The 15,584-nt window shown below is 61.6% G+C and overlaps 3 protein-coding genes across 4 annotated transcripts; 2 read left to right on the top strand and 1 right to left on the bottom strand.

Moving 5' to 3' along the window:
* The first annotated feature begins 380 nt into the window (after window positions 1-380).
* On the top strand, window positions 381-8,332 carry LOC132322998 (phosphoribosylformylglycinamidine synthase-like). The gene is made up of 3 exons (XM_059837776.1): window positions 381-554; window positions 4,205-4,366; window positions 6,632-8,332. The coding sequence occupies exons 1-3, from the start codon at window positions 521-523 to the stop codon at window positions 6,712-6,714; spliced, it is 279 nt and encodes a 92-aa protein (XP_059693759.1). The 5' UTR covers window positions 381-520; the 3' UTR covers window positions 6,715-8,332.
* On the top strand, window positions 4,783-8,332 carry LOC132322997 (uncharacterized). The gene is made up of 2 exons (XM_059837775.1): window positions 4,783-5,635; window positions 6,431-8,332. Exons 1-2 carry the CDS (start codon window positions 4,828-4,830, stop codon window positions 6,511-6,513), a joined length of 891 nt encoding a protein of 296 aa, XP_059693758.1. The 5' UTR covers window positions 4,783-4,827; the 3' UTR covers window positions 6,514-8,332.
* Window positions 8,333-9,550: 1,218 nt separating this feature from the next.
* QPRT (quinolinate phosphoribosyltransferase) lies at window positions 9,551-15,286 on the bottom strand. 2 transcript variants are annotated; one of them, XM_059837772.1, is made up of 3 exons: window positions 14,689-15,286; window positions 11,533-11,664; window positions 9,551-9,860 (listed from the first exon to the last, which is right to left on the bottom strand). In XM_059837772.1, the coding sequence occupies exons 1-3, from the start codon at window positions 15,271-15,273 to the stop codon at window positions 9,675-9,677; spliced, it is 903 nt and encodes a 300-aa protein (XP_059693755.1). In that variant the 5' UTR covers window positions 15,274-15,286; the 3' UTR covers window positions 9,551-9,674. The 2 variants fall into 2 exon arrangements, with proteins under 2 accessions (XP_059693755.1, XP_059693757.1); XM_059837774.1 differs by having other exon boundaries at window positions 9,551-9,689.
* Window positions 15,287-15,584: the final 298 nt, after the last annotated feature.

Below are 15,584 nucleotides of genomic sequence, written 5' to 3'. Positions count from 1 at the left end.
CACTTTCCCAATTTCCCCATTTTCCCCCCATTTTTCCCCACTTTCCCAATTTCCCCCTTTTCCCCATTTTTCCCCAATTTCCCCATTTTTCCCCCATTTTTCCCCACTTTCCCAATTTTCCCATTTTCCCCCATTTTTCCCCACTTTCCCAATTTTCCCGTTTCCCCCCATTTTCCCCCACTTTCCCAATTTCCCCATTTTCCCCCCCATTTTTCCCCACTTTCCCAATTTCTCCATTTTTCCCCCATTTTTCCCCACTTTCCCAATTCCCCGTTTTCCCCCCATTTTTCCCCACTTTCCCAATTCCCCCATTTTTCCCCACTTTCCCAATTTCCCCCATTTTTCCCCACTTTCCCAATTTCCCCATTTTCCCCCCATTTTTCCCCCTTTCCCATTCCCGTGTTCCCCCCCAGGCTGGGCCGCCGCCGTTCTCTTCAACGCCCGCGCGCGCGCGGAGCTGGAGCGCTTCCGCCGCCGGCCGGACACCTTCAGCCTGGGCGTGTGCAACGGCTGCCAGCTGATGGCGCTGCTGGGCTGGGTGGGGACACTGCCAGGTCAGGGTCACCTGGGTCACCTGGGTCACCTGGGTCACCTCAGTGTCACCTCAGTGTCACCTGGGTCACAGCCTGCCCTCGGGGACACCTTCAGCCTGGGCGTGTGCAACGGCTGCCAGCTGATGGCGCTGCTGGGCTGGGTGGGGACACTGCCAGGTCAGGGTCACCCGGGTCACCTGGGTCACCTGGGTCACCTCAGTGTCACCTCAGTGTCACCTCAGTGTCACCTGGGTCACACCCTGCCCTCGGGGACACCTTCAGCCTGGGCGTGTGCAACGGCTGCCAGCTGATGGCGCTGCTGGGCTGGGTGGGGACACTGCCAGGTCAGGGTCACCTGGGTCACCTGGGTCACCTGGGTCACCTCAGTGTCACCTCAGTGTCACCTCAGTGTCACCTGGGTCACCTCAGTGTCACCTCTGTCACCCCCTGCCCTCGGGGACACCTTCAGCCTGGGCGTGTGCAACGGCTGCCAGCTGATGGCGCTGCTGGGCTGGGTGGGGACACTGCCAGGTCAGTGTCACCTGGGTCACCTGGGTCACCTGGGTCACCTCAGTGTCACCTCAGTGTCACCTGGGTCACAGCCTGCCCTCGGGGACACCTTCAGCCTGGGCGTGTGCAACGGCTGCCAGCTGATGGCGCTGCTGGGCTGGGTGGGGACACTGCCAGGTCAGGGTCACCTGGCTCACCTGGGTCACCTGGGTCACCTCAGTGTCACCTGGGTCACACCCTGCCCTTGGGGACACCTTCAGCCTGGGCGTGTGCAACGGCTGCCAGCTGATGGCGCTGCTGGGCTGGGTGGGGACACTGCCAGGTCAGGGTCACCTGGGTCACCTGGCTCACCTGGGTCACCTCAGTGTCACCTCAGTGTCACCTGGGTCACAGCCTGCCCTCGGGGACACCTTCAGCCTGGGCGTGTGCAACGGCTGCCAGCTGATGGCGCTGCTGGGCTGGGTGGGGACACTGCCAGGTCAGGGTCACCTGGGTCACCTGGGTCACCTCAGTGTCACCTCAGTGTCACCTCAGTGTCACCTGGGTCACCTCAGTGTCACCTGGGTCACAGCCTGCCCTCGGGGACACCTTCAGCCTGGGCGTGTGCAACGGCTGCCAGCTGATGGCGCTGCTGGGCTGGGTGGGGACACTGCCAGGTCAGGGTCACCTGGGTCACCTGGGTCACCTGGGTCACCTCAGTGTCACCTCAGTGTCACCTGGGTCACAGCCTGCCCTCGGGGACACCTTCAGCCTGGGCGTGTGCAACGGCTGCCAGCTGATGGCGCTGCTGGGCTGGGTGGGGACACTGCCAGGTCAGGGTCACCTGGGTCACCTGGGTCACCTGGGTCACCTCAGTGTCACCTGGGTCACACCCTGCCCTCGGGGACATCTTCAGCCTGGGCGTGTGCAACGGCTGCCAGCTGATGGCGCTGCTGGGCTGGGTGGGGACACTGCCAGGTCAGGGTCACCTCAATGTCACCTGGGTCACCTGGGTCACCTCAGTGTCACCTCAGTGTCACCTGGGTCACAGCCTGCCCTCGGGGACACCTTCAGCCTGGGCGTGTGCAACGGCTGCCAGCTGATGGCGCTGCTGGGCTGGGTGGGGACACTGCCAGGTCAGGGTCACCTGGGTCACCTGGCTCACCTGGGTCACCTCAGTGTCACCTCAGTGTCACCTCAGTGTCACCTGGGTCACAGCCTGCCCTCGGGGACACCTTCAGCCTGGGCGTGTGCAACGGCTGCCAGCTGATGGCGCTGCTGGGCTGGGTGGGGACACTGCCAGGTCAGGGTCACCTGGGTCACCTGGGTCACCTCAATGTCACCTGGGTCACCTGAGGTGTCCCCAGAAGTGTCCCCAGCTTTGTCTCCTTGGCGTTTCTGTCCCCAAGGTGTCCCCAAGGTGTTCCCTGGCTGTCCCCACCCCCCTGGTGACACTCAGGTGACATTTCTCTGTCCCAGGTGATGTCCCCACGGCCCTAGAGGGGGTGGTGGCATCTCTGGAATGTCCCCAGAAGTGTCCCCAACTTTGTCCCTTTGGGGTTTCTGTCCCTGGGCTGTCCCCTCAATGTCCCCTGGCTGTCCCCTCATTGCCACCCCCCTGGTGACATTTCTGTGCCCCAGGTGATGTCCCCACGGCCCCAGAGGGGGTGGTGGCATCTCTGGAATGTCCCCGGAAGTGTCCCCAACTTTGTCCCTTTGGGGTTTCTGTCCCTTCGATGTCCCCTCGATGTCCCTCAATGCCACCCCCTGGTGACACTCTGGTGACCTTTCTGTGACCGGTGACAGCCCTGTGGTCCCGCTTGGGGTGACAGTGTCCCCAGATGTGTCCCCAGATGTGTCCCCAACTTTGTCCCTTTGGGGTTTCTGTCCCAGGGCTGTCCCAGGGCTGTCCCCTCCCTGTCCCCTGGCTGTCCCCACCCCCCTGGTGACACTCTGGTGACCCTTGGTGACACTCTCGTGACAGGTGGTGGCCCCAGAGGGGGTGGTGGCATCTCCTGGGGCTGTCCCCAACTTTGTCCCTTTGGGGTTGCTGTCCCCAGGCTGTCCCCTCTATGTCCCCAAGGTGTCCCCTCAGTGCCACCCCTCTGGTGCCCCTCTGGTGCCACTCAGGTGACATTCCTGTGTCCCAGGCAGTGTCCCCACTGCTCTGGAGGTGTCCCTGAGGTGTCCCCAGAAGTGTCCCCAACTCTGTCCCTTTGGGGTTTCTGTCCCGGGGCTGTCCCCAAGGTGTCCCCTCAATGTCCCCTGGATGTCCCCACCCCCTGGTGACACTGAGGTGACACTCAGGTGACATTCCCATGCCTCAGGTGATGTCCCCACGGCCCCAGAGGGGGTGGTGGCATCTCCTGGGGCTGTCCCCAACTTTGTCCCCTCGGGGCTTCCCTTTGGGGTTTCTGTCCCAGGGCTGTCCCAGGGCTGTCCCCTCCCTGTCCCCTGGCTGTCCCCACCCCCCTGGTGACACTCTGGTGACCCTTGGTGACACTCTCGTGACAGGTGGTGGCCCCAGAGGGGGTGGTGGCATCTCCTGGGGCTGTCCCCAACTTTGTCCCCTCGGGGTTTCTGTCCCTGGGCTGTCCCCTCAATGTCCCCTTGATGTCCCCTGGCTGTCCCCTTGGTGCCACCCCTCTGGTGGCACTCAGGTGACATTCCTGTGTCCCAGGCAGTGTCCCCACTGCTCCAGAGGTGTCCCTGAGGTGTCGCCAGAAGTGTCCCCAACTTTGTCCCCTCGGGGTTTCCCTTTGGGGTTTCTGTCCCGGGGCTGTCCCCTCAATGCCACCCCCCTGCCACCCCCCTGGTGCCACTCAGGTGCCACCCCTGACAGGTGACACCCCGTCGGTCCTGGTGGTGGCATCTCCTGGGGCTGTCCCCAACTTTGTCCCCTCGGGGTTTCCCTTTGGGGTTTTTGTCCCGGGTCTGTGCCCTCGATGTCCCCTCAATGCCACCCCCCTGCCACCTCCCTGGTGCCACTCTGGTGACCCTTGGTGACACTCTCGTGACAGGTGGTGGCCCCAGAGGGGGTGGTGGCATCTCCTAGGGCTGTCCCCAACTTTGCCCTTAGGGGTTTCCCTTTGGGGTTTCTGTTCCCTCGATGTCCCCTCAGTGCCACCCCCCTGGTGCCACTCCGGTGCCACTCGGGTGACACTGTGGTGCCACCCCGGCAGGTGACAGCCCCTCGGGCCCGTCCCCGGCGGTGGCCCTGGAGCGGAACCTGTCGGGCCGGTTCGAGTCGCGATTCGTCACCGTGCGGGTGGAGGCGGGGCCGGCGCTGCTGCTGCGGGGCATGGAGGGGGCGCGGCTGGGGGTGTGGGTGGCGCACGGAGAGGGTAACTGGTTCTACTGGTTATACTGGGAGGGACTGGGCATGGAGGGGGCGCGGCTGGGGGTGTGGGTGGCGCACGGAGAGGGTAACTGGTTATACTGGTCATACTGGGAGGGACTGGGCATGGAGGGGGTGCGGCTGGGGGTGTGGGTGGCGCACGGAGAGGGTAACTGGTTATACTGGTCATACTGGGAGGGACTGGGCATGGAGGGGGCGCGGCTGGGGGTGTGGGTGGCGCACGGAGAGGGTAACTGGTTATACTGGTTCGACTGGTCATACTGGGAGGGACTGGGCATGGAGGGGGCGCGGCTGGGGGTGTGGGTGGCGCACGGAGAGGGTAACTGGTTATACTGGTTCTACTGGGAGGGACTGGGCATGGAGGGGGCGCGGCTGGGGGTGTGGGTGGCGCACGGAGACGGTAACTGGTTATACTGGTTCTACTGGTCATACTGGGAGGGACTGGGCATGGAGGGGGCGCGGCTGGGGGTGTGGGTGGCGCACGGAGAGGGTAACTGGTTCTACTGGTTATACTGGGAGGGACTGGGCATGGAGGGGGCGCGGCTGGGGGTGTGGGTGGCGCACGGAGAGGGTAACTGGTTATACTGGTCATACTGGTTATACTGGGAGGGTCTGGGCATGGAGGGGGCGCGGCTGGGGGTGTGGGTGGCGCACGGAGAGGGTAACTGGTTATACTGGTCATACTGGGAGGGACTGGGCATGGAGGGGGCGCGGCTGGGGGTGTGGGTGGCGCACGGAGAGGGTAACTGGTTCTACTGGTTATACTGGGAGGGACTGGGCATGGAGGGGGCGCGGCTGGGGGTGTGGGTGGCGCACGGAGAGGGTAACTGGTTCTACTGGTTCTACTGGTCATACTGGGAGGGACTGGGCATGGAGGGGGCGCGGCTGGGGGTGTGGGTGGCGCACGGAGAGGGTAACTGGTTATACTGGTTATACTGGTCATACTGGGAGGGACTGGGCACGGAGGGGGCGCGGCTGGGGGTGTGGGTGGCGCACGGAGAGGGTAACTGGTTCTACTGGTTATACTGGGAGGGACTGGGCATGGAGGGGGCGCGGCTGGGGGTGTGGGTGGCGCACGGAGAGGGTAACTGGTTATACTGGTTCTACTGGTCATACTGGGAGGGACTGGGCATGGAGGGGGCGCGGCTGGGGGTGTGGGTGGCGAACGGAGAGGGTAACTGGTTCTACTGGTTATACTGGGAGGGACTGGGCATGGAGGGGGCGCGGCTGGGGGTGTGGGTGGCGCACGGAGAGGGTAACTGGTTATACTGGTCATACTGGGAGGGACTGGGAGGGACTGGGCATGGAATTGGGAGGGCACTGGGAAGGGATACTGGGAGCAGTGATTAAACTGGGAGCACTGGTTATACTGGTTATACTGGTTTTACTGGGAGCACTGGGAGCCTTGGTCTCTCACTGGTGTGTTGCTGGTTTAACTGGTGGAACTGGGCTGGAACTGGTTTAACTGGTTTCTCACTGGTCTCTAACTGGTTTACCTGATCTCTAACTGGTTTCTAACTGGTTTCACTGGTCTCTAACTGGTCTCTAACTGGTTTCTAACTGGTCTAACTGGTCTCTAACTGGTTTCTAACTGGTTTCACTGGTCTCTAACTGGTCTCTAACTGGTGTCTAACTGCTCTAACTGGTTTCTAACTGGTCTCTAACTGCTCTCTGACTGGTCTAACTGGTCTCTAACTGGTCTCTAACTGGTCTAACGGGTCTCTAACTGGTCTCTAACTGGTCTAACTGATCTCTAATTGGTCTAACTGGTCTCTAACTGGTTTCTAACTGGTCTAACTGGTCTCTAACTGCTCTCTAACTGCTCTCTAACTGGTCTAACTGGTCTCTAACTGGTCTAAGTGGTCTCTAACTGGTCTCTAAGTGGTCTAACCAATCTCTAACTGGTCTCTAACTGGTCTAACTGGTCTCTAACTGGTCTCTAACTGGTCTCTAACTGGTCTCTAAGTGGTCTAACCAATCTCTAACTGGTCTCTAACTGGTCTAACCGGTCTCTAACCAGTCTCTAACTGGTCTCTCACTGGTTCCCCAGGCCGTTTCCAGTTCCGGGAGCCCTCGGCCCTGGCCCGCAGTGTCCGGTCGGGCCTGGCCGCGCTATCAGTGACCACTGAGTGACCACTGACCATAACCAGTCTCTAACCAGTTTAACCGGTCTCTAACCAGTTTAACCAGTCTCTAACCAGTTTAACCAGTCTCTAACTGGTCTCTAACTGGTCTCTCACTGGTTCCCCAGGCCGTTTCCGGTTCCGGGAGCCCTCGGCCCTGGCCCGCAGTGTCCGGTCGGGCCTGGCCGCGCTATCAGTGACCACTGAGTGACCACTGACCATAACCAGTCTCTAACCAGTTTAACCAGTCTCTAACCAGTTTAACCAGTCTCTAACTGGTCTAACTGGTCTCTCACTGGTTCCCCAGGCCGTTTCCGGTTCCGGGAGCCCTCGGCCCTGGCCCGCAGTGTCCGGTCGGGCCTGGCCGCGCTGCGCTACGTCGATGACCGCGGTGACCCCACCGAGCGCTACCCCCTGAACCCCAACGGCTCCGGCCAGGGCGTGGCCGCGCTGGTGTCCCCCTGCGGCCGCCACCTGGCCGCCATGCCGCACCCCGAGCGCTCCGTGCGGGCCTGGCAGAGCCCCTGGGCCGGCCGGACCGCGGCCGCCGACGGCCGGAGCAAGGCCGGCAACGGGCCCTGGCTGAGAATGTTCCGGAACGCCCTGGAGTGGTGCCTGCGGTGGCCGGAGGGGGAGAAGTGACCGCTGAGTGACCGCTCCCTGTGACAGTGACCATCGCTGACCATCACTGACCATCACTGACCGCTGAGTGACCGCTCCCTGTGACAGTGACCATCACTGACCATCACTGACTGCTGAGTGACCACTGAGTGACCGCTCCTTGTGACACCGACCATCACTGACCATCACTGACCATCACTGACTGCTGAGTGACCGCTGAGTGACCAACTGACCACCTGATGGACACCCCCTGTGACACTGACCGTCACTGACCATCACTGACCATCACTGACCGCTGAGTGACCGCTGAGTGACCGACTGACCACCCCATGGACACACCCTGTGACACTGACCATCACTGACCATCACTGACCATCAGTGACCACCCACTGACCGCTGAGTGACTGCTGAGTGACCACTGAGTGACCGCTCCCTGTGACAGTGACCATCACTGACTATCACTGACCATCACTGACTGCTGAGTGACCGCTGAGTGACCGCTGAATGACCGCTGAGTGACCGACTGACCACCTGATGGACACCCCCTGTGACACTGACCATCACTGACCATCACTGACCATCACTGACCATCACTGACTGCTGAGTGACTGCTGAGTGACCGCTGAGTGACCAACTGACCACCTGATGGACACCCCCTGTGACACTGACCATCACTGACCATCACTGACCATCACTGACCACTGAGTGACCGCTGAGTGACCAACTGACCACCTGATGGACACCCCCTGTGACACTGACCATCACTGACCACCCCTTTGTGGCACTGACCATCACTGATCACTCACTGACCATCACTGACCGCTGAGTGACCACTGACCACACAGTGACCACCAGAGTGCCCAACTGACCCCTGAGTGCCCTTCTGACCCCTGAGTGACCAACTGACCCCTGAGTGCCCAACTGACCACCAGAGTGACCAAGTGACCCCTGAGTGCCCAACTGACCACCAGAGTGACCAAGTGACCCCTGAGTGCCCTTCTGACCCCTGAGTGACCAACTGACCCCTGAGTGACCAAGTGACCCCTGAGTGACCAACTGACCCCTGAGTGACCAACTGACCCCTGAGTGACCAACTGACCACGCAGTGACCCCTGAGTGGCCAAGTGACCCCTGAGTGACCCCTTGACCCCCCGTGGAGTGGGCGGGGCCTGTAATTACAAATAAAATGCTCCTAATGATCAGATTAATGAATGACTGATGAGTGATTAATGAGTGATGTCATTGGGGGTGGGGCCAGAAATGGGGGGGAGGGGGTGGATTTGGGGGGTTCCAGGTTGGATTTTGGGGCTCCTGGGCTGGATTTGGGGTTCCAGGCTGGGTTTGGGGGGTTCTAGGTTGGGTTTTGGGGTTCCAGGCTGGATTTTGGGGCTCCTGGGCTGGATTTCGGGTTCCAGGCTGGGTTTGGGGTTCCAGGCTGGGTTTGGGTGTTCATGGGATGGATTTCGGGGTTCCAGGCTGGGTTTGGGGGTTCCAGGCTGGGTTTGGGGGGTTCCAGGCTGGATTTTGGGGCTCCTGGGCTGGATTTGGTGTTCCAGGCTGGGTTTTGGGGTTCCAGGCTGGGTTTGGGGGGTTCCAGGCTGGATTTTGGGGCTCCTGGGCTGGATTTGGGGTTCCAGGCTGGGTTTGGGGGGGTTCCAGGCTGGGTTTGTGGGTTCCTGGGATGGATTTTGGGGTTCCAGGATGGGTTTGGGGGTTCCAGGCTGGATTTTGGGGCTCCTGGGATGGATTTTAGGGTTCCAGGGTTTTTTTGGGTCCTATGTTGGATTTTATTGGTTCCAGGCTGGATTTCAGAGTTCCAGGTTGGATTTTGGGGTTCCAGGCTGGGTTTCATGGTTCCAGGCTGGGTTTTGGGGTTCCAGACTGGATTTCGGGGTGTTCCACACCACTCTCAGGGTTCCAGGCTGGATTTTGGGGTTCCAGACTGGATTTCGGGGTGTTCCACGCCGCTCTCAGGGTTCCAGGCTGGATTTTGGGGCTCCTGGGCTGGATTTGGGGTTCCAGGCTGGGTTTGGGGGGTTCCAGGCTGGATTTTGGGGGTTCCAGGCTGGATTTGGGGTTCCAGGCTGGGTTTGGGGTTCCAGGCTGGGTTTGGGTGTTCCTGGGATGGATTTTGGGGTTCCAGGCTGGGTTTGGGGGTTCCAGGCTGGATTTTGGGGCTCCTGGGATGGACTTTAGGGTTCCAGGGTTTTTTTGGGTCCTATGTTGGATTTTATTGGTTCCAGGCTGGATTTTATTGGTTCCAGGTTGGATTTTGGGGTTCCAGGCTGGGTTTCAGGGTTCCAGGCTGGGTTTTGGGGTTCCAGGCTGGATTTTGGGGTGTTCCACGCCGCTCTCAGGGTTCCAGGCTGGATTTTGGGGTTCCAGGCTGGATTTGGGGCTCCTGGGATGGATTTCAGGCTTCCAGGTTTTTATAGATTCCAGGTTGGATTTTATTGGTTCCGGGCTGGATTTTGGGGGTCGAGGCTGGATTTTGGGGTGTTCCATGCCCCTTTCAGGGTTCCAGGCTGGGTTTGGGGTTCCAGGGCAGTCTCAGGGTTCCAGCACCTTGAGGGAGAAGTCCAGGCCGGGGGCGCCGTGGGTCAGACACCCCATGGACACGACGTCCACGTGGGGGCCCAGGAATTGGGGCAGGGTCTCCAGGGCGATGCCCCCGCTGGCCTCGACCGTCAGCGCGGGGTGCGCGGCCTTGAGCCGTGCAGAGACAGCCCGCAGCTCCTGGGGGGGCAAACTGGGATTGGGAACCCAAACTGGGACCCCAAACTGGGATTGGGACCCCAAACTGGGATTGGGACCCAAACTGGGATTGGGAACCCAAACTGGGATTGGGACCCCAAACTGGGAACCCAAACTGGGATTGGGAACCCAAACTGGGATTGGGACCCAAACTGGGATTGGCCTCGACCGTCAGCGCGGGGTGAGCGGCCTTGAGCCGTGCAGAGACAGCCCGCAGCTCCTGGGGGGGCAAACTGGGATTGGGGCACAAACTGGGACCCCAAACTGGGATTGGGAACACAAACTGGGACCCCAAACTGGGATTGGGAACCCAAACTGGGACCCCAAACTGGGATTGGGAACCCAAACTGGGATTGGGACCCCAAACTGGGAGCTGGGACCCCCCAAACTGGTTTGGACTGGGGGTCCAGGGCTCAGTGGTCCCACCCCCCATTTTTGCTGATTTTGGGTTTTGGGGGTGAAAGCCCCGGGGGGAGCGGTGGGGGAGGGGAGGGAGCGCGGGGTTAATTTGGGGGTTCCGAGAGAAAGGGGGGAGGGGAGAGCCCGGGGGGATTTTGGGGTGCCCAGGGTGGATTTTGGGGATCCCCAGGGGAGATTTTGGGGTGCCCAGGATGGGATATTGGGAGTCTCAGGGGAGATTCTGGGGTGCCCAGGGTGGAATTTGGGGTGCCCAGGATGGATTTTGGGGTCCCAGGATGGATTTTGGGGTGCCCAGGGTGGATTTTGGGGGTATCAGGGTGGATTTTGGGGTCCCAGGTTGGATTTTGGGGTGCCCAGGATGGATTTTTGGGGTCCCAGGTTGGATTTTGGGGGTCCCAGGGTGGATTTTGGGGTCCCAAGGATGGATTTTGGGGTGCCCAGGGTGGAATTTGGGGATCCCCAGGGTGGAATTTTTGGGTCCCCGGGCAGATTTTGGGGTGCCCAGGGTGGATTTTGAGGGTATCAGGGTGGATTTTGGGGTCCCCGGGCAGATTTTGGGGTGCCCAGGGTGGATTTTGGGGTGCTAAGGTTGGATTTTGGGGGTCCCAGGATGGATTTTGGGGTCCCCGGGCAGATTTTGGGGTCTCAGATTTTGGGGACTCACCTGGTGAGGCCAGACCTCCAATCTCCGCCACCACCACCCCAATTTCGGGAAGATTTTTGGGGTTTAACCCCAAAATTTCAACGTTTAACCCCAAATCCAACCCCTCATTTTTGGGGTTCCCCGACTTTGGCCCAGCTCCGATTTTGGGGTCCCCGGGCAGATTTTGGGGACTCACCTGGTGAGGCCAGACCCCAAATCTCCGCCACCCCCACCCCAATTTTCTCAGATTTTTTGGGGCTTTATCCCCAAAATTTCCCCATTTAACCCCAAAATTTCCACATTTAACCCCAAAATGGTGCAAATCCAACCCCTCATTTTTGGGGTTCCCCAAGTTCGTCCCTGCTCCGATTTTGGGATCCCCGGGCAAATTTTGGGGACTCACCTGGTGAGGCCAGACCCCAAATCTCCGCCACCCCCACCCCAATTTTGTGGAGATTTTTTGGGGCTTTATCCCCAAAATCTCCCCATTTCGCCCCAAAATCTCCCCGTTTCGCCCCAAAATCTCCCCGTTTCGCCCCAAAAAGGAGCAGGCCCGAGGGGTTTTGGGGGTCCCGGTTTTGGGGGGCTCACCTGGGGGCTCAGGTTGTCCAGCAGGACGATGTCAGCGCCGGCCGCCGCCGCCTCCAGCGCCTCCTCGGCGCTCGCGCACTCCACCTCCACCTTGCGCGTGAAGCCCCCGGCCCGGCGCGCCCCCAGAATCACCTGGGGGACCCCGACAGTCACACCCGAGCCCCCAGACCCAATTGGGGGGGGGGGGGGGAAATGGGGGATCCCCCCCCGCTGAGCCCCTCAAATTGGGGTCCTGTTTGCCAGGGGTGTCCCCCACCCCAAAATTGGGGTTCGCCCGCCGAGGGACCCCCGAATTTAGAGGTACCCAACAGAGGACCCCTCCCCAATTCAGGGGGGACCCCCCTCAAACTGCGACACCCCCAAATTCTGGGGTCCCCCCCACCCATTCTCCCCACAAATTCGGGGTCCCCCCACCCATTCTCCCCCCAAATTCGGGGTCCCCCCACCCATTCTCCCCCCAAATTCTGGTGTCCCCCCACCCATTCTCCCCACAAATTCGGGATCCCCCCACCCATTCTCCCCACAAATTCGGGGTCCCCCCACCCATTCTCCCCCCAAATTCGGGGTCACCCCACCCATTCTCCCCCCAAATTCGGGGTCCAGCCCGAATTCTGGGGTCCCCCCACGACCAATCCCCCCTAATTCTGGGGTCCCCCCCAAAACCGGAACCCCCCCCAAATTCGGGATCCCCCTCACAACAAAACCCCCCAAATTCTGGGGTCTCCCCACCCATTTTCCCCCCCAAATTCGGGGTCCCGCCCCAATTCTGGGGTCCCCCCACAACCAGAACTCCCCAAATTCGGGGGGGTCCCCATCTCCCCCCTCCCAAATTCGGGGTCCCCCAACAAAAACCCCCCAAAAATTCGGGGTCCCCCCGTTCTCCTCCCAAATTGGGGTCCCCCCTCCCAAATTCGGGGTCCCCCCACCCATTTTCCCCCCAAATTTGGGGTCCCGCCCCAATTCTGGAGCCCTTCCCACAACCCCCCCAATTCAAGTTGCTCCCCCCCGAATTCGGGGTCCCCCCCATCTCCCCCCTCCCAAATTCGGGCCCCCCCCCCGTTCCCCTCCCAAACTGGGGTCCCCCCCATTCTCCCCCTCCCAAATTCGGGGTCCCCCCATCTCCCCCCAAAAAATTCGGGGTCCCCCCCGTTCCTCCCCAAATTCGGGGTCCTCCCACCCATTTTACCCCCAAATTGGGGTCCCCCATCTAACCTCCCCAAATTCGGGGTCCTCCCACCCATTTTACCCCCAAATTGGGGTCCCCCATCTAACCTCCCCAAATTCGGGGTCCCCCCATCTCCCCCCCAAAAATTCGGGGTCCCCCTACCCATTTTCCCCCCTCCCAAATTCAGGGTCCCCCAACCAAAACCCCCCAAAAAATCGGGGTCCCCCCATCTCCCCCCAAAAATTCGGGGTCCCCCAACCAGAACCCCCCAAAAATTCGGGGTCCCCCTAATTTCCCCCCAAAAAATTCGGTGTCCCCCAACCAGAACCCCCCAAATTCGGGTCCCCCCCATCTCCCCCTCCCAAATTCGGGGTCCTCTAACCAAAACCCCCAAAAATTCAGGGTCCCCCCATTCTCCTCCCAAATTCGGGGTCTCCCCACAACCAGAACCCCCCAAACTGGGGTTCCCCCCCATCTCCCCCCTCCCAAATTCGGGGTCCCCCCACCCATTTTACCCCCAAATTGGAGTCCCCCCCATCTAACCTCCCCAAATTCGGGGTCCCCCCCATCTCCCCCTCCCAAATTCGGGGTCCCCCCGTTCCTCCCCAAATTCGGGGTCCCCCAACCAAAACCCCCCAAAAAATCGGGGTCCCCCCATCTCCCCCCAAAAATTCGGGGTTCCCCAACCAGAACCCCCCAAAAACTCGGGGTCCCCCTAATTTCCCCCCAAAAAATTCGGGGTCCCCCAACCAGAACCCCCCAAATTCGGGGTCCCCCCCATCTCCCCCTCCCAAATTCAGGTTCCTCCCCATTTTCCCCCCAAAAAATTCGGGTCCCCCCATCTCCCCCCTCCCAAATTCGGGGTCCCCCAACCAAAACCCCCAAAAATTCAGGGTCCCCCCATTCTCCTCCTCCCAAATTCGGGGTCTCCCCACAACCAGAACCCCCCAAATTGGGGTTCCCCCCATCTCCCCCCTCCCAAATTGGGGTCCCCCCACCCATTTTACCCCCAAATTGGAGTCCCCCCATCTAACCTCCCCAAATTCGGGGTCCCCCCCATCTCCCCCTCCCAAATTCGGGCCCCCCCCGTTCCTCCCCAAATTCGGGGTCCCCCAAACAAAACCCCCCAAAAAATCGGGGTCCCCCCATCTCCCCCCAAAAATTCGGGGTCCCCCAACCAGAATCCCCCAAAAATTCGGGGTCCCCCTAATTTCCCCCAAAAAAATTCGGTGTCCCCCAACCAGAATCCCCCAAATTCGGGGTCCCCCACATCTCCCCCCTCCCAAATTCGGGCCCCCCCCGTTCCTCCCCAAATTCGGGGTCCCCCCACCCATTTTACCCCCAAATTGGAGTCCCCCCATCTAACCTCCCCAAATTCGGGGTCCCCCCCATCTCCCCCTCCCAAATTCGGGCCCCCCCCATCTCCCCCTCCCAAATTCAGGGTCCCCCAACCAAAACCCCCCAAAAAATCGGGGTCCCCCCATCTCCCCCCTCCCAAATTCGGGGTCCCCCAACCAAAACCCCCAAAAATTCAGGGTCCCCCCCATTCTCCTCCCAAATTCGGGGTCTCCCCACAACCAGAACCCCCCAAATTGGGGTTCCCCCCATCTCCCCCCTCCCAAATTCGGGGTCCCCCCACCCATTTTACCCCCAAATTGGAGTCCCCCCATCTAACCTCCCCAAATTCGGGGTCCCCCCCATCTCCCCCCTCCCAAATTCGGGGTCCCCCCCCATCTCCCCCTCCCAAATTCGGGCCCCCCCCATCTCCCCCTCCCAAATTCGGGCCCCCCCCGTTCCTCCCCAAATTCGGGGTCCCCCAACCAAAACCCCCAAAAATTCGGGGTCCCCCCATTCTCCTCCCAAATTGGGGTCCCCCACCCATTTTACCCCCAAATTCGGGGTCCCCCCACCCATTTTACCCCCAAATTGGGGTCCCCCCGTTCCCCCCCATTTCGGGGGTCCCCGTTCCCCCCCATTTCGGGGGTCCCCACCTGCCGCATGCCCCCCGCGGCCGCCGCCAGCGCTCGGTGGTTGTCCTTGAGCAGGAGGAGCCCCCCGAGCCCGGCCCGGTGCGGGTCCGCGCCCCCCACCCCCAGCGCGTACTTCTCGGCCAGCCGAAAGCCGGGCGTGGTTTTGCGGGTCCCCGCCACGACCCCCGCCCACCCCTGAGCCCGCGCCACCCCCACGGCCCTGGCGGCCATCGAGGCCACCCCGCTGCAGCGCCCCAGAATGTTCAGGGCCACCCTCTCGCCCCCCAGGACCCCCGCGGCCGGACCCTCCACCTCGGCCACCACCGCCCGCCCGGGGGGCAGCGGGGACCCCTCGGGGATCCTCCAGCTCACGCGGCACCCCGACACCCCAAAAACGGCCTCGGCGAACGGGGACCCCGCCAGCACCGCCCCGGCAGACCCCTCCCCGATTTTGCTGAGCAGCTCGGCGCGGGTGGCGGTGTCCCCGAGGGTCGCCAGGGTGGGGTCGGGCCAGGGCGCGTCCTCGTCCAGCCAGGAGCGCGCCAGGGAGCGCAGGAGGTGCGGGGCGGGCGGGGGGCTCCAGGGGGCGGGGGGCGAGTGCGACATGCTGGGCACAGGGACGGGGGGGTCACCTGGGGGGTTTGGGGGGCCTGGGGAGGGGGCTCGGAGGGGATTTGGGGGGGGGGGGTGGGGTCCCAGGAGGGTCCTTGAGGGGATTTTGGGAAGGTTTGGGGGTCCAAGGAAGGTCCTTGAGAGGATTTTGGGGGGATTTGGGGGGTTTTGAGGTTCCCAGGAGGGTCCTTGAGGGGATTTTGGGGGGGTTTTGGGGGGTTGGGGTCCCAGGAGGGTCCTTGAGAGGATTTTGGGGTCCTTGGGGGGATTTTGGAGGGATTTTGGGGGGTTTTCAGGTTCCCAGG

The sequence above is a fragment of the Haemorhous mexicanus genome, unplaced genomic scaffold (assembly GCF_027477595.1).
Source record: "Haemorhous mexicanus isolate bHaeMex1 unplaced genomic scaffold, bHaeMex1.pri scaffold_237_ctg1, whole genome shotgun sequence".
Taxonomy (NCBI): Eukaryota; Metazoa; Chordata; class Aves; order Passeriformes; family Fringillidae; genus Haemorhous; species Haemorhous mexicanus.
The sequence above is the reverse complement of the archived record's forward strand: the minus strand, read 5'-3'. Positions and strand labels throughout refer to the sequence as shown.